General features: G+C 45.5%; 1 protein-coding gene across 13 annotated transcripts in view; it reads right to left on the bottom strand.

Moving 5' to 3' along the window:
• Positions 1–1,390: 1,390 nt before the first annotated feature.
• The window catches only part of LOC136433960 (kinesin-like protein KIF26B), a 114,937-nt gene continuing 96,632 nt past the window's right edge, over positions 1,391–19,695 (bottom strand). For 12 of the 13 annotated variants that reach the window (XM_066426580.1, XM_066426579.1, XM_066426576.1 and 9 more), the window contains 11 exons: positions 18,806–19,003; positions 18,115–18,182; positions 17,799–17,901; positions 17,569–17,589; positions 17,252–17,341; positions 16,163–16,313; positions 15,594–15,756; positions 11,897–15,218; positions 10,530–10,720; positions 6,989–7,139; positions 1,391–3,414 (listed from right to left, as the gene is read on the bottom strand). In XM_066426580.1, the coding sequence (XP_066282677.1) occupies positions 3,275–3,414; positions 6,989–7,139; positions 10,530–10,720; positions 11,897–15,218; positions 15,594–15,756; positions 16,163–16,313; positions 17,252–17,341; positions 17,569–17,589; positions 17,799–17,901; positions 18,115–18,182; positions 18,806–19,003 (4,598 nt within the window). In that variant the 3' untranslated portion in view covers positions 1,391–3,274. The remainder of the gene's footprint in view (positions 3,415–6,988; positions 7,140–10,529; positions 10,721–11,896; positions 15,219–15,593; positions 15,757–16,162; positions 16,314–17,251; positions 17,342–17,568; positions 17,590–17,798; positions 17,902–18,114; positions 18,183–18,805; positions 19,004–19,695) is intronic. The other variant, XM_066426581.1, reaches the window with a different exon arrangement.

Genomic DNA, 19,695 nt, shown 5'->3' on the forward strand with positions numbered 1-19,695 from the left:
ATCATTGTGTACATTCGTAATATGTATTTCTCAAGCCTTGGATCTGTAGATAACTCGTAGCCTTGGTGCCATCCTAGTTTACTGGGGCTCCCATTACTCTCCAAGCAGAGGAGTGGGTCCGGCAGGTTTTTGACGTGTTTTTAGGCGTTTTTGTCGGGCTTTCTACTTTGTCCTGGTATCTTTCTACCGTGTGTGGGTTAAAGATAGAAAGATACCATGACAAAGTAGAAAGCCAGACAAAAACGCCTAAAAACACTTCAAAAACCTGCCGGACCCACTCCTCTGCTAGGAGAGTAGGCTCCCATACCAACTATAACAGTTTATTGGTAAGGGTGGAGTACTAGTATGGGGTATGGGAGCTCCAGTTAACAAACGTTGAAAAAGAAAATAAGATACACCCTCTCATACTATAGCACCTGGTCTGAGATCAAAGGTTTGATACATAGGAGTGACGCTGATATTGCAAACAAACGAAAAATGCATGTTTGTATCCATCTTCGGATCTGCGGCCTTCTGTTGGTAGGAAATAACCTTAACTTGCTTGACTGAATTTGTATCGTTTGCAGCAAAAGTAACGGAGAGAAGAGGGTAAGAAAAAGCTTTATGCTTATGTAACTTGGATTCTTCATTCCAAGATCTTAGATTCTTTTTTCGGAATATTGATCAATGAAATGCAGTCTTACAGACTCCTCTGTTACTTCCCATGTCTATGGTAACGTAATGCTTTGATGTAATTAAGATAATGCAGTTTATACATAAGACAGCTTTTTGACTTATGGTGGACAGATCTAGATTCATTTGTTTGGCCCTAATCTGTAAATGTGAGACTGAGTTCATGATTTATAGTGAACTATGATCTGTATTGTATATGTGGTACTGAGAACTCTAAAGACGGCTGAGCACTGTGTATCAGCACTACTTAATGTCTTGTGTGGGCACTGTTTTTACTTTGTACAGCACTGATGAATTAAACTGACATCATTCAATTGTTTTTCTTGTCTATTGATTAAGTGGTGTACCTGACAGCAACTTGGAAATGATATAAAAGAGTGATTGAGCGGCTTTACCCTTGTTTATTTGTATAGATTCCCCTGACAGGGATCTTGAGGGAGATGTTACTAACAAAGTCTGTCTGTCTAAGTACAATTAAGTCCCATTTTGGGAAGTCAAATAAGTCCAGGTGACTGGCAGGTCATCCGCAAAGTCTAAATCATTAAACTACCATATAGGCAGGGTCTCTGGCTCATTCGCGGTTCAATTCTATTCCTTTGTCTTTGGCTATTCAGATTAAGTCGTGAGTCAAGCACAGTAATGAATAGATTACAGTTATGTACTCTCTCTGTTACTCAGTCTACAGAGTTATAGACAATACAAAACCACAAAGCCAGTGTTGTGAAGTATACTTGTATTTTTAATGGTGTATATAGCGCCTTCTGACATCTCAATGACTTCCAACCGCAAAGGCTGACAAGTCCTCCAACATACAGGTTGTGCCAGTCTCGCTCACACAGTCCAAGGCTCTCTTCAAACAACAAAACCAAAGTACATAGCTTTTATTAAATATTAACGTCAAAAGAACGTCATAGCATGACTGATTGTACAAAAGGGATTTTTCGAGATCTTTAAATATATAAAAATTAGATTAAAAGGCGAAGATTTGTGGGTAAAAATACTTAGGTCTATATATAAAAGGTGGGGACACACTGGAGTGTTGCTATGCTACAGACGACGTATGGTACAGTGTCCCAACAGTGCAGTGCTGATAAGATGCTTTAAAAACAAGCATCATGAGGTAACAATAGATGTACAATTAAGCCATACAGACACTGTCGACAGCAGTAGGTATACACGTTAAAAACATGCCGTATAGCGTCATCATAGCCATGTGTACAAGGATTCAGTCCTATGCATTAAACAATTGCAAATACCATACTTTTCCACAGGTATTATGAGTTACAGCAAGCACTTCAAATTCCTTTACATTATCTGTAAAGATAGAGAATCAGTTCGAGAAATTCATTTCTTATTAAAATCCACTTTTACCAGTTTGAGAAGCTGTATAAAAACCTGTAAAATTGCAAGAAAAACTTGCATACCTTAGGTTAAAAAAGGGCCCCAAATTGGGCTCAATTTGTTTGTGTAATTGTTTGGCTTGAGGTTAATGCTGTGCAATCATCAGAACATGATCAGCATAATGTTAAGCAAGGTAAACACACACATAGTACACAACAGTTCATCACAGCCATCTATGGCTGAGTAAAGCTGACAAAATACTGGCTTTCCTTTCTCCACAAATCACACATGATTCTTCCGATGACGATTGCTCGTCATTTCTCGCCCGACATTGTGATTGTGCCGTTCAATTTTCACACATCTAGAGCTAAGCAGTTATCAATAGCATTTATTGATCGGTTGATATGGCTCACAAACCATAATTAATCGCTTATAGCATCAAGCAATAAAAACACTGTGCTGAGGAAAAAATAAAAGAGAGAAGAAACAACACAAACAATAACATAGCCTCGCTATCGCTACGTCTTACTTTAGGGCACATACAATGTGTTGAGCTGCTACAAAAATAATACATTTATATGTACAGGTTATTTTCCACTTTTCCTCATTTTTTCATGTTCCTATATGATGCTCCCCGGGCATGCGCCCCTCCCATTTAACTCCTGGCAACAACAATCACTTGTGTACAAATTACAGGCACGAATTCTGCCCCAGTGGATCAATGTTTACCGAACAGACGTCAGGTCTAAAAAAAACAAAAACAACAAGAAACAGCACCATGAACAGTTCTCAAACAGCACCTGCAGTTTAACAACAACGAGACAGGGGGCTCCCCTCAAACTCACAAACACTGCTGCGTTGGCTGCAGTTCAATCAGGCCTTTTTTCTGCAGGACTGCAGTCTCAGTCACACATTTACAATTTTTACAAGATGGGCACTTACTTACTTACTTACATTTACATTAGAGGCGGTTTTGTGTGTCCTGGTTTCTTACAATGTTCCACACACAAAAGTCTTGGACAGGGAGACCCCAGCCAGTTTCATTTCAGGATAAGATCAAAAGTACATTTCGTATCACTGTCTACTTTATACACTCATGCTTGTTTGCTTGTGTATCAAAGTGCACGAGTGCCTTCTTTCCAGTCTACGTCCCCGTAATACATAGTCCTCAGAACATACTAACTTTCTTACAGATTAACTCAAGTCTTTGTACAGATATTAGAAACGGAAGCCGCGACGAGTTGAAAATCCACTGCCTCTCTCAGATCTTGACGTCGAAACACGTGACCATCATGATGTGTGACTTGCAGACGTTGACTCGCTTTTCCAGCCGCTCGGTTTCGTCTTCCAGGGCCTCTACGTAGTTGGGGTCTTCCCAGTCCATCTCTTCTTCTACTTTACCTGCACAGAACAAAGAAAGAGAATCTATATCAGTCTGGGAGTCTACAGAAAATATCCAGGATAACTATAAAGTCTACTATCATGATTCCGCCATGCCATTTATATCTGCCACCCAAAAATGTGTCTAAAGAGATATACAAAGTAACATCCCCAGTATAAGGCTCTCTTTACATTATACTTTTGCCGTCAGCGCCACTGGCGTCAGCGCCACTGGCGACAGCGGGAACCCCGTGTAAAGACAATTCCCGTCGACGTAGTTCCGCTGTCAACAAATTTTCTCCCGTCAGCTTCGAAGCCGTCGCCCGTCAGCACAGCGGGAGTCCCCGTCAACTTCAAACTCCGTCTGAAGAGAATACGTCGGGCTCGCGTCAGCGGGAGTCGGGGTTTCGGCGATTAGCATAAAGCACGCGTTGATTAGCATACTGTAAGTCTACTTAGATCCCCGGTATATATATAGAGAGAGAGATTCGCGGGATCCGCGGCGACTTTTGTGCCGTGCATTCATTTCCCCGCGGATATATTTATCGTACTTGTGCCCCCCTCCCCACATTTACGAGTGATGAGCATGGAATATCTACACATAAACAAGGCTTTGCATTGTAGTTTAATACGGGCGGGGAGACGCCGTCTACCGTTGTACAATCATACAATTTTGTTTCTTGCTTTTGTTATGCTTACGCCCGATACTTTCTACAAGATGGCGAAATGCAAGCACCGCAGGTGTCTGTCAGATTTCCGGGCGGTGTGTCTAGAGACGTCGCGACAGCGGCCTCCCGACAGCGGGAAATTTCGCCGCTGACGCGAAAAACGTAATGTAAACTGCGCCTAACACTCCTGTAATGTGCATGCACTGTGTATTATTTACTATAGCCAAACTGTGCATACCCTGGGGTGCTGCACTAGAGATCTATATAGTGGGAGATCTAAATAAAGGGGGATATACATATAACCTGGCAGATAAATGTTAATGGAGGATAATAGTTGGGAGGTCTATAACTACAGACATGCTGGACTAAGTCCTGTCTGTAGAAAACGGAATCCCCAGATATCCACACAGGTCCCGGCATGGTCTGGAGGATTTAGGAAAAGGTTTGGGTTGCCTAGCAACAGGGTGGCATAGAATCCCATGCCATGCAACTTCTCACCCCGAATCTAATCTGACCAATTTTCTGTCTGGTGCGAAGTAGAGAAACGGCCTGTAATTTACCTCTTGTCGAAACTGTCCAACAATTTTTCTGATCAAATATCGAGCTTTGGATTGTTGGAACTTCTTTTCGCAATAGTAAAAGAGATGGAAGAGAAAGGATGTTTTCATGGTGTTTTAAGTTCATGGTTGCTCAGTATCATCACTAATACAGTCACTGTACTGTGTAGAAATACAAAAAAAACATATTTGCAGTGTTACGATTTCGAGGTAAGACTAAGCAGTCAATTCGAAAACAGAAAGGAATGTTGAAAACAAGATGTACAGTATTGGGTTAAATAACTATATCAAACTCTCTGTCGGTCACGTCTGACTACTTTGAGAGGTTTAACTTTGAGATTTTTCACAAGTGCAAAGTAAGCATAGCTATATGCACAGTGCACCAGCTGTAACCAAGCTTTAGGTACAGGTTTGTGATGTTTCAGTTACGGCCCAACAGAACCAACTGCTGGGGTCATGGGAAAGCCTCTCTCAATGGCCGATTAAAAACACACACAGTGGGATCCATGTACACAAGTATGCCAGGAATTCTGTAGCCTATATAGAAGACACGCTCAAAGAAGTGACCCTTACAGCTACAAGGGGAAAGTTACCGGTCTGAGGGCAGGCCTTACAACATCATTATATGGTTTGCACGGTGTCTATTTACAGTAAAAATCCCATAGTACAGTCAAACCAGTACAAGTGACCATAAATGAAAGAAAAAGAAGAACCACCTGGCCAATGTGTTCAATTTTTGTTGGTCCCTTACTACTACAGTCAAACCTGCCCAAGGCGACCACCCGGGGGACCGAGCAAAAACGGTCGCGATGGACAGGTGGTCGCCATGAAGAGGATTCCAATCATAACATGTTTCCAGCTCGAGGTGTTCAAATACAGTGTACTACGTAAATGGATGGAAAATTATGTGATTTTAGACAGCATGACCCCCACCAGGTTCAATTCTCATTGACAGAAAGATCCTACAGAAATTACATTTTCTGTTATCGTTGTAATAATATTTGTATAACGTTACCGTTACATCGTGAACAAATGTCATAATTTTGACTAAAAACAAAGTCTGCCTCGATGATCTCGCATTCACACGTTACGTTAAAGTAAGAGTAGAGTACACACAAACACGCATATAAAATCTAGGTTTTAAGGCCTAAGACAAATCCCTAGAAAACAACTGCTGACCCCAGCCTTCTTTTGGGCGCCGACCGCTGGATTAAAGCGGCAAAAAGTTTTCGATCTGACAACCGAAGGATGAAAACAAGAGTTGTGGTGACCGCCGCCGAGCAGGCGACCGCATCGAAAGGCAACAGTGGAGCAGAACGCACAGCGTCGGCGATTACAAGCAAGCAGCGCCCAATAAAGGTTTAGAGAATCATGTAAATAGCAAAGATATAAGAATATTAATTTTCATCAATAATGAGAGTATTCTAAATATTCATACACAAAAGCGTCGTGTTTTTGAAAAGTCAGCGTTATGCCGCGCTGAAACAAAGATGGCGTCGCGGACCAGAAACAAGATGTCTCGGCCCAGAAACAAGATGTCTCGGCCAACGTTTTGCCCTCCACCGCGGTGTCATTTTCCGGCGGAATTTAGTAAGACAGAGACACATTTTTGTCGAAAATACAAGAAATGGATAGTAATTTCGGTGAAATCTGACTTTTTGACGCCATGCACTATGTGATCGTTTTGAGAATTGAGTTCAAACCGAACCGAGCTTGCGGTAAACTATAAAATTACGATGGGCACAACAACATCGATATTTAGGTAAAAGTATTCACAATCCTTTGTATTTACAATGTTTATAGTGGGAACGTTTTATTAAAACATTTCATGGAGGAATCAATGCTATTCATATAGTTTTGTCCGTCAAGGTCTTAAAAACATTTCCGCGAAATCCGACAGCACAATTCAATGTCACCACACGCTGGAAAAACGCGGTCGCCATGGCCAGGGATTGTGCTCCGTGCGGTCCCAATTCGTGGCGGTCGCGGTCGCGTTGGACGGGTGGTCGCCTTGGGCAGGCCGCTTAATGCTTGTGCCTATGGGGAAAATTTTCGGGACCGAGAAAAAGCGGTCGCCATGGCCAGGTGGTCGCGTTGAAGAGGTGGTCGACTAGGCAGGTTTGACTGTATATTGGATGATTTTTCCCAATGACACAAGCATTAAAGCCTATCTATAGTCCTGTCCACATAGACCAGATTTCATTGGTCCCCTGAGTGGTCTTCTTGAGCAGTTTTGACTGTGCAGGGAAAGTTACATCACACCAATGCCTAATGCATTACCGGTAAAATGCACAAGAATGGCAAGTTAAGCCATTCTGATAGCTACATGTAGTTGTGCATTCATTACAGTAAGTATAACGGTCCACTTACAATCGAAGTTCCACTTCTTGCTGTCGATCATAAGGCGTTTCTTGGCCAGCGACAGTTCCTCCTTCAACTCCTGCTGTCTCCGCCGGAGCTCGGTGACTTTGGCGTTCCTTCGCTCCATCGCTCGAGTCTTCGCGTTGAACTGCGTCCCTCCCTACAGACAAAACAACAACACAAGGAGAGGTCAGACCATCATTCAATGAAAATGCTACGGATATTTGCAAGGCTTTTAATCTACAGAAAGACTGCGTTTTTCCAACAGGCAGCTCTGAGGAAAGACTGTCACATCATGGAGTAGCACCTCTGACATCTGCCACAGTGGACAAGCCAGGACAATGCTGTGACATAAATGTAGAGTCAATCTTTCATTTAGATGCCCTCCCCTGCTCTGTAAAGCAGCAAAATGGACTCTATGTTCAGGTTTAGGAGAGGAAGGATGACTGTGCATACCGTCAGCGGCTCAGGCTTGGCTCAGAATGAGGAAACTAATCAGAGGACCCCACTTTGGCTCCTTTTTTAATCAAATCGGGCCATGTTATTGCATTTTTCCATACCAATGCAACGCCGGCACCGCAAACAACAGGCCGGGGAAAGTCACCAATTACGCCCGCCCACTTCACAATGGAGCGGCTATTGTGATGCAGGAGAGACTGGCAGATTTAATCATGTCAGGAACAGGGAGGTGACCCCAGATTAGGAGCCACAGACATCTGGGTCTCCCTCTCTCCTCACAGGGAAAACACCAAATCCCCCGTCATGCCCGCTCCGCTCCCCTCCTTTTGACTAATTGGGATGAAAATTGAGCTGACTGCACCAGAAGGGCAGGGTCAAGTGCAAGTACAGGGCAGGAGTAGAACATGACTGGGGTGATGGATTGGGACTGTTCAGTAGATGTAGCAGCAGGGAGGTTCCATAGAAGGAGGTTCTATAGAACTATTAGAAGACAGGTCTTTAGAAGGAGGTTCCATAGAATGAGGTACCAAAGAATGAGGTTCTATGGAAGGCGGTATAGAAGGAGGTTCTATGGAAGGAGGTTCTTTAGAAAGAGGACAACTCAGATGAAGAGGGCTATTGGGAGAAAAATTTGACTTTTCCCTCTGAATAATTTCAAGTCAATATCTAATTTCAGTGTAATTAGCATTTAAATCTGAGAACCAACGAATCAAATTGTTGCAGCCCAACTGTCCCATTTCGCAGGGACAACAGATGTCAGATGGGATGAACCCAGTGATGTTCAGGTGTCACGTTTCATCAACCATACACATGATTTCCCCTCGGATTAATATCGCGCCAGTAATTACATTAACGACTTACTTTTTTTTTTTTCTGGTCAAAAAGTGCTAGGCATGCGGAACATGGCTCTCAATGTGCCTGCTGACCTGGTCTATCTTGCATGCCAATTTAGATAAATGACAACTGATACATTTCAGAGCGGACATTTAATACCTGTTGTTAGATAATTCCTGCATATTTCACATACGAAGATCACTTTCATCAAAGCCTCCTCAATAAAAAAACAATCAAATGGTCTGTTGCTTTCAGTAATGAAGCCGGCAAGACTGCTGTTTTCTATGGCAATTTCACAAAACAACTGTGCATAACAAATTTCCACAATTGACTTGTACTTACAAATTGCAATCCTGCAAATTCTGCTGTTAGCAGAGAAACAAATGGCTAAAGACAGGACATTTCACATGCTTCTGTGCCTATACTTGCATAACATGCTACTTTGCTCCTTCAGTGCCCTTGTACTTGTTTTACATACTAACGTTACCTTGTTTGAGAAGACAGCTATATTTAAAAGCTATATTTGGATCATCCCTAAAAATTGCTGGGTCAAAGATCACTATGGTGACAACCCTTCTAAAGGAGTCGTCACAATAAAAGTTAACGACCTCGTTGTCAAGTATCAACTAATTAGCGCAAAAGCGTGTGATTGGCCTTTGTTGCCAGGGGGGATAGCAAAGGGGTATGTGTTGGCTGGGTGGTCAGTTTATACCCATGTCATCGGCTCAGGAAAAGTGTCTGCATACCCAGCATATTTCTCTCAGTGAAAGGCAATTGGCATGACCTTACGGCACTTCAGAGTATGGACTCTTACAGATTGGGAATGTAGAAATCTGTATTGTACAGCACTAGGTCGTAACACAACATGTCACAGGTTCAGACGAATGCCCCCAATCAAATCGGTCAATGCAACTCAAGTGGGTAGTGGTTGCTTGAAAATGGCTCTCACTAGAACATTTAGGCATTGATAGCATAACTGCTTGCTTCTCAGTTTTGGAGGGGAAAAAGTTGAAATGTAAAATGGATGGAAAAAAATACAGCTCGTTGGTCTAAAACCTGCTAATGCTACGGTCACATTTCCTAGCCGGGGCCTGGCCGGGCTGTTTGAGAAAACAAAGCATGAAAGACGCATATCAAGGATAAACATAACGTATGGTAAGGAATGATTTTTCAAAAGTTTTGTGTGTTTTGTTGTCTTTTATATCATAGCTTTCGTTCCCAAAGACTGCCCGGCCTGGCCCCGGGTTAGAAATGTGACCCTAGCATAACTGGGCCTGTCCCGAGGGTCTGTACTCTATCAGTATCTAGACCGTGGAGTGCTGGTTTGGGGGTGTTTACTTTCAGCAGGTTCAGGTTTATATTTCCTGCCACTTGTTGTGATGTAGAAGAGCGAGGGCTCCACTGATCAAAGGAAGGGGGTCGGCAGGAATTTGGCACACCTTGGAGGAGGGCAGGGGTCTTACGAGGTTTAGATCTGTTAAACACCTCGAGCATGTCTGAGTAGTGTGCACACGGGTCTTGGTGAATCAACTGAAACTACTTATCGCGCACACTACAGGTTGTACTAGTGCCACTGACAAAATTGCACAATTGAATATCAATTTCACCGTTTAACTGTAAAACTTACAATATATTCAACATAGCATTTTGAGTAGGGCTAAGACAAAACTGACTCTGGTAGGTTTGAGAGAAAGGAGGATTGAAAGTTGCATTATTAGTGACATTCACATGTAAAATATGTAACTGCTATATCCTTGTAGACCTGTTCCAGTTGGGAAGTTTCCTATCCTCGAGTTGTTGTAAGACATTTGTAAAAGAGGCTTTACAGTAGACAGGTTTACAATAGACAGGTAAACAATGGATTCCACAGGGACCATTGTAAAGGGAAGCCTCTCATGTTTGTTTGAGTTGAACAGACCACCAACATCAAGGCTTACATCGGATAAAGCAGAATTTCTCAGGAATGACAATGGAGTCTGACAGACAAAGCTTCCTACTTCTTACAGGAAACAGTCTCAAGGAAATTATCTTGGACTGTGACTAGGCCCTGGAGGCTTCTTGAAATGAAAGAAGGTGGGTTCAGAATACCCAAGAAATCAGGGAAAGTCAACTTTCATTTTAGAAGGAGATGTAAAATAAAAAACAAAGCAATTATTGCCAACAATCAGGTATAATAGACTCATTATCTTGCATAGAAGCAAAGACAGGCCCTTTCAAACTACGACAAACAAATAAATAAACAAACAATCGAGCCTACCTCGACTCCGTCTAGCCGTCTCTTCGCCAGTCTCTCAATGTCGTCCACTTCGTACACCTTCAGTTCCACTGCGTCGTGCGGCGGTCTCTCGCCCGGGCACACGTCCACCCACTTGGGCGAGCCCAGCGCTTTCCTCGACAGGGACGGGCTGTCTGACGGTCGAGGGGGGACCATGCGCCGATTTCTGGAACCTGGAAGAGATACAAAAACCATCAATTAGCCTATTTTCATACTTTCCATTCAAAAGTGAAAACAAACCTACAGAAAACATATCCCAGTAATCCTACTCCCAACGTTGGTGAAATTTTGACATCCAGGTTATCGATTTGTTCTATAAGAAATTACTAGAACCTCACAAAAATGCTTGTTGTCACTTGTTCTCAGTGACACAAATGGTGGTGTCTACAATCCCACACATCTGAGATTAACTCTAATATTATATCAAGTACTCGAGTGACCTTTTCGTGAACAGCAGGAATAGCCCTATTCCTACGTTTTACCACTAGCCCTAGCTTGACCAGACAGCAGACGAAAATAGTTTTACAGGTTGAGAGAATGTTAATTCGATGTGTGGTTCATTTGGTGGCGGCTTCTTGGAAACATCCTCTACCAAGTGGCAACCTGTTATTATCTACCAGGGACCCTTTCAGCCTTGTGATCATCACCCCCACCCTCCCCATAAACCCACCTAATTGTGTCAATCAACCCGACACTGGCAAGTCTGAAGCCGACAAGTCACTGTTGCTAGGCTTTCAGCAAATATGGCCGAGATGACATAGTTAGTTCTGAACGACGTAATCCCCTCAAAGTAAGTGCAGATCCCTACGGTGCCATGAAAATCTCCTTGGTCTGTAAGTGCTGGCAGCCACACGTTTATGTGTGTTGAGAGAAGCTCCAGTTTCTACAGCTTGTAAAATGCGATATTCAGAGTGCAGGTATCTGCTACATTTTCTTCCCGATTAACTATTAAACACTGGTGACTTGACATATTGATTGACGCAAGAAATTTAGAACCCCTCACAACTTTCTTAGGTCAAATAAACATTTTCTAAACTATAAATTCTGACAGGTTGATATAAAGATATCCACAACCTCTAGTCTTGGAATTTGGAAAATGACTTTCTGAATTTCAAGTTCAGAATGGTGTTTTTTTTTGTAGTTGGCATCTAAAAATAGATTCGGATCGGGTCATTTTAATCGGATTCGATGTTTAATCTAATTCATATTTTCTAGTGTGAACTAAAGCTAAGTTTAGAAGCACAGCTTCAGTTGTCAAGCCAACATCAGTAACATCACTGAAAAGACACATACACATGTAGGAGGAGTGAGCTAGTTTAAGATGAAGGTAAAGAGCAGGCCTGACTCACCTTGTGCCAATCGTTTCTTCAGGTTCCTGGAGGTTTTGATGCGGCCAGAGGAGCTCTCGCTCATCGAGTCGTGGTTGGACGACGCGCTGCCCGTGGCCTCACTGTCCCGGATCATGCTCTCGTAGCCACTGCTGGCGCCGCTGGCAGAGTTCAGGACACTCGGCTTCATGGGGGGCGGGATGTCGCCACTGAGGATGGAGCTAGCATCACTGCCATGCCCGCTGCTTGAGCGGTGCGACGGTCTCGGAGCTGTAACCGTGGAGTACGGAGAAATGAGGTGGTTCATCGGCTTTGGCGACTTCTCGTCCCCGATCTGGATCCCGCTGTCGTTGCCGCTGTCGGAGTCCGTGGACAGTCGGATCTTGGCGGGGCTCTCCTTGGACAGTTCCGACACCCTGGTGTTGTTGACCTTCGAGGCGGAGTCCTTCCGGGAGGGGAGGTTGGCCGCCCTGCTCTGCAGCGCCTGCGTCGCCTTCTGCCCCGTTCTACCGCTCGCGGCGGACGCTTTGCCGGACGAGCTGCCTGCCTTGCCGCCAGGCTGCTGAGCAGACCTGTTGGAGGGCTGGAATGACTGGAGAGAAGACTTGCTTGACGAAGACGGGAGAGGCTTTCCTGACCGAGCACTGCTGGGAACAGGCAGCTTGGAACCCGCCTTGGCGGGCTTTGCAGAGACGTTTCCTGCTGACAGTCCGTTGGTGCTGGCCGATCGCGAAGGTATTCTGTTTTTCGCGGAGACGGCTTCTCTGGCAGACGACATGCTGGCTTTCGAGGAGGCACTTCCGGATCGTAATCTGGCGTCGCCAAGGCTGCTGATTCGGGGAGGCTTGGGCGGCTTCTGCTCTGCTTTTGGAGCTGATTTTGCAGCAGATCTTGAGGATGAGGTAGAGCATGGAACCCACGACACAGGGCTGCTACCGGACGACGGTTTAGGCAGCTGACTTGGCTTGGGGGGAGGGCTGGGTTTGCCAGGGATTTTCGATGGAGGAGTGTTTGGCCTACTGTCTTCTCTCGCCAACCCAGCAGGGGAGGGTCTGGCTAGTTTGGTGAGTTTCGTTGGAGAAGCAGGGAGGGAACAAGAAGCAGACGATCCTCTGGGTCGCATGACAGGCCTGCTGCCCGGTAACCTCTCACTGGCTGTGCTTCTCGCACCGTCCGAATTCGAGCCATCGCTCGCAGTTCTTGTGAGGGCGAGCTCCCTCGTTCTGTTCGACCTTACCGACTGTTTGGACAGAGATGATGAAGAGGGTACTCTACAGATGCTGGCCTCCGAGGGTCTGACACTTCCGGTGCTTCCGGCCTGCGACCGTGACAGGGCATTCACAGACTTGGGTGTTATTCTGGAATGCACGCTTATGTTTGACTTCAGTTCTGTTCGATGTGCCGACGACAACTTACTACTTTGTGAGGTAGCATGGTGGTTCCTACTGTGAGAGCTATGGCTTCCTGTACTTCTCAAACTACTACTTGAAGATGTCCTTTTCCCAAGTCTCATGTTCTGCCTTGTGTTTCCCATTGATTTGTTGCTCTTGTTACTAGAGGAGTTTTCTGATGGTCTTCTCTCGCTCAGGGAGATGCTAGCATCGTCGAGAGCTTCCAGCTTTTCCTTTGTTAAGGCCGTGACGTTTGTTGGTGGGGTGTAGGTCGCTCTGAGTGAGACCTGAGCGTTGGGAGGGGGTGGGGGTACGTACAGCTCGATAGAGTCCTGACTGAGCATGCTCAGTGGCCGGGATTCCGGCAACACGACCTTGGTGGAGCTTACACTGTCCTCGCTAACCCCGCTGATGGGTCGGTCCTTCTTGTCAAACTTTTGGAGGTCGTCTGCGTCCCCAAGGTCGCTGATAAGATCGGGAGGTCTTGTGGGAGCGCCGTCGAACTTTCTCCCCAAGATGTCTGTGGTAGCATCCAGGGGAATGTCGTCCTCGAAGGGGAATCGTTCCAACTCGCCATCGGGCGACGTTCTCCCCTCGTCCTTTACATCCTCCGTACCGTCCAGGAGACTGTTGATGCTGATGCTGTCCAGCGAACACCTGTCGTCTTCCAGCCTCATGGGCAGGTCAGACGACTTGAAGACCAGGTCGTGCGGGTTGGCGGGCGGGGAGGCCTTGTTGTTACGGCTTTCGACACGCTTTGACGACTGCGGTTCTGGCGGTACTGGAAGGTCGGGCGGTTTCGGGAACGACAGGTCGGGTGGTCTGTTCTGCAGGGTGATTGTCCGCGGCGGGGGAACTGGCTTTGGTTTGTTTGACGTTTTTCTCGGAGAAGGTACAGGCTTCGGGGCTGACGCTTCCTCGTTTTGGGGTTGTAAAGCCTCCTCCATCAGATCCTCTTTAGTCAGAAACGCCTCCAGCTGGGCCAGGGTTTCTGTCAAGGAGTTCGCATCGGATTCGGCGGCCTTTTTGTCCTTCGTCGGCTGCTGCTTGGTGGGAGGCGTGAACCCTTCGTCGTCACTCTCGTCCTCGAACGTTGGCACGATGGAGTAGTACTGGTGCACGTTCCCGTTCAGCAGCACGGAGTTGGACTTGTACTCGCTGCCGTCGTCGAGCGAGGACAGCGTCTGCTCCCCGCTGTGCTGCACGTTGGAGATGGACTCGGAGGAGGTGAAGAGGTCCTCGTTCTTCAGCAGGGAGTCCAGGAACTCGGTGGCTTCGCTGAGAGGCTCGGGAAGAGATGAGGTAGGCTCGGGTAGGTCCAGGGGAGGCAACTCTTCCTCCTCGAGATTACTCTGAGGAGCGGGCGCAGACTCTTCCGGTCTGAGGTCTCTCTCGGCCTCGCCGTCTTCGCAAACAAAGTCATAATCGCTGCCATTGTCTGTGATGGGCTCCAGGACTACGTCCTGTTGCTCCCTGGCAGATTCCTGCTCCATTCTGTCCTCTGCTGGTTTGTCGTAAACGACCTGGCTAGGCTCGTTCTCCTTGTTTTCCTCCTCGATGTACAAGTTTCTCCTGTTTTCCGTGTCTGGGCTGAACAGGGGCGACGACGATAGGGGTGTCGCTTTGCTCTCTGTTTCGCAGTCCTCCTCGACGATCTGACACTCTTTCCTCTGCTGCTTGTAGTCCCTGCGCACGATGCGCACGGTCTCGGGGGGACCCTCGTTGTCCGTCAGCTCCCTGTCGCTCAGAACAGCTCCGTTGGGGCCCACGTAGATGACCGTGTCGCAGGACTGCTCGCTGCTGGAGACGTCGTCCTTGTCGCTGATGCCCAGGCCGGTTGTTGCGGCGTCTTCCCGGACGGTCTCGGATATGAGGGGCCGCGAAGGGCGGAAGTGTGGTCTCCGAATGCGGCCCTCCTCGCAAGAACTCTCCCCACCAGATGAGCTGGAGTACTGCGAAACGAAAAAAAAGTTTGTCAGTTTTCGATCCCAATCAAATGTTAACTCTGGCATTCTTAAGACAACTTAACTCAAAATAAAAATGCATTTCATGATCAATATTGTAAATGGAGGCTGAAGCATCCGGGTATACTCCAAAACATGCCTACTAATACCTTTAAATTCATTATCATAGCTTTACTGGGCAAAACTGAATCTTTACCTGAATGATCTAGATATCAGTAGTAGAACTGACATTGAAGAAGTAGCTGGGCACACATAACAACTAAAACTTAGTAAAGGGTCAAGACCAGCACGGCAACAGATACTCGTTTGTTTGCTTGCCATATTTAAGTGTGCAAATGACAAACTGATGAAAAGCCAGCTTACTTTTGCCTTCTTCTTCCTCATGCGGTGAATCCTGGACGCCAGCTGGACAGTCTGGAGGGTCTCGCTGTAGTGGGCCGCCTTGGGCGAGACGTGCGCGAGCATCGTGGTGCGGCAGTTAAGGTTTCCCAGGGACTCGCTGAGGAGCCTGGTGATCTTGCTCTCCCTGGGGGAAAAAGTCAAGACATCTCGTAAGGAACATGAGAGAAGTCATTCATTTAGCCTATCTGATGCTCTTGCTTTTGTTGGGCAATGCATTGCATTGAGGTTACCCAAAAATCAAATTGGCAAAGACTAGCATTTTCTGTAAGTTGGGGATCAGGGGAGCTCTGATATCATGAAAAAGAGACTTTTCCCTAAGCTTTGGCCATCTGAGTCAAAATGTGGAAATGCATAAAAAACATGAAAATGCACAAATTTGATGGCTATGTACTATTTAGGTTAAACTAGACATACTAGACTAAATCTAAGTAGTAAATAGTCTATTATTCAGTCATTGCCTCAAAGTCTCTCTACCACCACTAATGACAACAACAAGAGGAAAAGAAGATCAGGAGAAGAGCAGAACTGACCTGTAAGGCACATGCTTGGCTCCGTTGACCAGGGCAAGGATGACGTTTCCCAGCGCCGAGAGGGTCAGGGCGACGCTCCCTGTGGCCTTCCCGCTGGACTTCTCCCCACTGCCGAGATCGATCAGGTGTAACCGGCTTCTTCCACCAGCAACTGGGACAAACAGCAAGGTGTTAATGTTTTGTTAGCAAGCCCATCTTGCATAACCTATGTATATTGTGTATCGATTACCATCAATAGAACTTTAAAATTTGTTCTTTCAGCAAGTAGAATAAAGCGCCAAATCTTACCCAATAATTTTGTCTTGTAAAGATGGCAAGATAGGTTACTCTTTGGGATCAAATAAGACAATTACATGAACCTTTCCCAAGAACTTGTGAGGAAAGTTTTTCAAGAATTAACCTCAAACCACATTGATGCTATCTGTTCTCACTGCATATCTACCCTGCAATCTATTCTCAACTAGAACTAAGGCATATAACATGGCATAATTGATGGCCCGGTAACAATGGGGTGTAACCTCCCCCCTACAGAGACAGGTTTGGAATGGCTCACCTAAAATCATCCTTTGCCTCTGAATCTCTAGCCCACATGTTATGCCCTTGGGAAAGGCACTCTGCACCTATTACCTCACTTGACTTTGGTGAATATGAATACCTAGCTTTGGTAAGGACGTCCTCTAGAACGTGACATAAAGCCAGAGCTCCAGTGTTTTGAGGAGAGCCCCACCACAAGCACTTTGAAGATGCCATCAGGGATTTTTCTAGAAAAATTAAACAAGAGGGAACCTACACAGGCGAGGGAGCAAATTCTATGTATTTATGGAAGAATCAATCGCTGAGTGAAGGCTGTATGCTGGGGATTTAGCTAAAATCTGAATTCAACAAGGGGGCGCTGGGCTGAAACAAGAGGGCGCAGCGCCCCTCTTTCCCGATTTAGATGAACCCCTGTGCCATCATAATTATTGAAAAGAGTAGGGATCCATCCCGATTTGACTGGATTTAACCTTACAGCCTGGGTTTATACAGCTTGTACTAGGCGGATCACTGGTTTTACAAACAATCAAACAAACAAACAGCATAGCTGCTCACCTCCTCCCTTGCCTGACTTGTCGATCCTGTACTGGTAGATGTGCAGGGTGAAAAGGAAATGAGAATTCCTGTTTTCCTCCTCAGGCTCCTCTGTAACGGGGACACAAGCACAGTCAGACACAATCTCTTTCTGGACACAGTACGATTAGAGCTTCTGCCAAAGCAGTGTTTTGCCTGGTATCACATTAGGGCTTAAAATCATGTTAGCATTAATGTATAGATGTTGCCCTGGCAAGGGTTACAAAAAGAGACATAGAGGCAATCCATAAAGACAATGGTTTCCAAACCAACAAGCAACAAAAGGTGTAAAGTTCCACCTTGAGGTTGTAACCCTATGTCTGAAAAACACAGCAAAAGAAAAGAAAAGGAATTCATCATTTCAGCAGCCCCCACTGTCAATGTTTGCATTAATGCAGAACAAAACAGAATACCATCTAAATTTTGGCCACAGTAATGTGACAGACATAACTTGAGTGCATGGGCTTATCTCTTGCTACACCTACAGGCTATTAGAGGCTAAGATATACACAATATCGTCTCCTCTCACCTGTTGTGGGTGTTCTGGCGGTACTCCGAGCAGCGAGGGCGGCGTCCAGGTAGAAGGCAGCCTTCTCTGCCGTGGGTGCTCTCAGCTCACTCTGGTTCTGAAGCTGTGTAGAGAGAAGAGGAGAGAGAAGAGGATCAGTGATCAGGTTTGCATTGATCCGAACCAGCGATCAATCCCAGCAGGCTGTAGTGGATAAATATTTCATACACGCTGACAAATTAAAACTTAGTGTCGCCATCAGAGGAAAGATTTAGGGTATGGGAAAACTAGGGCTTGTATGGACGAGGTGATGTCACAAGGGAATGATTGATGTTACCTGGATGCCAAAGACGGGGTCCTCGCAGAGGTAAACGCCCGGCGATGTCCCATTGCTGCCGGTGCTTCCTGTGGGGAACGATAAAATGTTGTATGAAGAAACCAGAACAGCTGAAATCATGGCAAAATTAGAGGTACTCTTATAGTTGATATAAAGTACAAGCAGATCAAAGTGAATTCCCTAAGTCTTCTTGTGTTGTGATGCTTTTTATTTATTCATGAATTGTGTGATGATGTAATACTGTTGTTCATTTATATAGATGTCAAACCTGCCAGTAGTAACCACACATGGGACTTGAGGAAGAAAATTGTCACAGTAGTTTAGACAGGTGGCCACTATGGACAGGATTCTTATAAGCTTACTGCTTGGGTCAATGGGAAAAATAATTTAAGGGACCACCAAGAAGTGCCCACAATGGCCAGGCAGTCCTTCTGCAGAGGGGTCACTTGTACAGGTCTGAGTGTACAATCAAACCTGTACAAGTGACCACCTCTACATAAGGATGCGACCACCTTTTGGTGGTCCCCTAGAGATATTTTCCCCATTGACAGCATTAAGAATCCTGTCCACAAAGACCAAGAAGACCTGTCCATAAAGACCAAATCTTATTTAAGTCCCCTAAGTGGTCTTGTTGGACAGTTTGTGTTGGACAGTTTGGACTGTATCGTGTCATGCGTGTTCTATGACTGACCTGTGGCCTGTTCAGACAGCAGGTCCCTAAGGTTCTCCTGCTTGCCGTAGACCTCCACCGCCGAGACGCGGACCGAGAAGCGCGCCCCCGTCTTCTGCTTCTGCTCGTTGATGAGCCTGAACAGCCAGGCTATGGAGCAGGGGATGACGCCCAGGCTCTGGCTGCTGTCGTCGTTTCCAGCCATGGTGTACGTTTTTCCTGTGGAGAAAAATGAAACGCAATCAGATTATCCGTATTGCTTTACGGCGCTTATATACGACAAATGAAAAATTCTGATCCGGTTAAGTTTACTGAAAAGCTGCTACCATATCCCGCATTTGGTGACAAGGAAAGAAGCTGTGTTTAGTATATATAAAAGATCAATGTACAGGAAATTCCCTTGTTTCTTTTTTCAAAGTATAAATAATGAACAGTTGACCAGGGGACTGTAACCCTTTCCAGTAGGGTGCAGGTTGGGTGAGCAAAGACAGCAGGGATTCCAACTCTCTACTTTCTAACTTTTACTTTTTAAAAGAAGGACTTCACTCCCATAAATAGAAGAAAAGCATTGGAAATTGAAAACTTTCTAAGAACAAACTTTTCGTTGCCACATGACAGTGAAGCTCATTAATATCAGATGGAGAGCTCCCCCGTGACATCCCAGTAATCCAATTATCCTGCATGATATGCCGCTGATAAGACATCTAACCAAGTTTCAAACCCTGCGCTAATTTTAGCCGTTTGGTGAGTTGCCAATTCCTAACAGGAAAAGCTATCAGACAAAGGGGTGATGGGGATAGGGTAGGTAGGGGGTTTTCTCCAAGCAGATGTGTGGCTCCAGTTTTTCTTTTTTTCCACTTCCATTTTCATGTTCCTACAAGGAGATGTTGGGGTAGAAAGTCCTGATATTT

The sequence above is a fragment of the Branchiostoma lanceolatum genome, chromosome 4 (genome assembly GCF_035083965.1).
Source record: "Branchiostoma lanceolatum isolate klBraLanc5 chromosome 4, klBraLanc5.hap2, whole genome shotgun sequence".
In the NCBI taxonomy this organism is placed as follows: domain Eukaryota; kingdom Metazoa; phylum Chordata; class Leptocardii; order Amphioxiformes; family Branchiostomatidae; genus Branchiostoma; species Branchiostoma lanceolatum.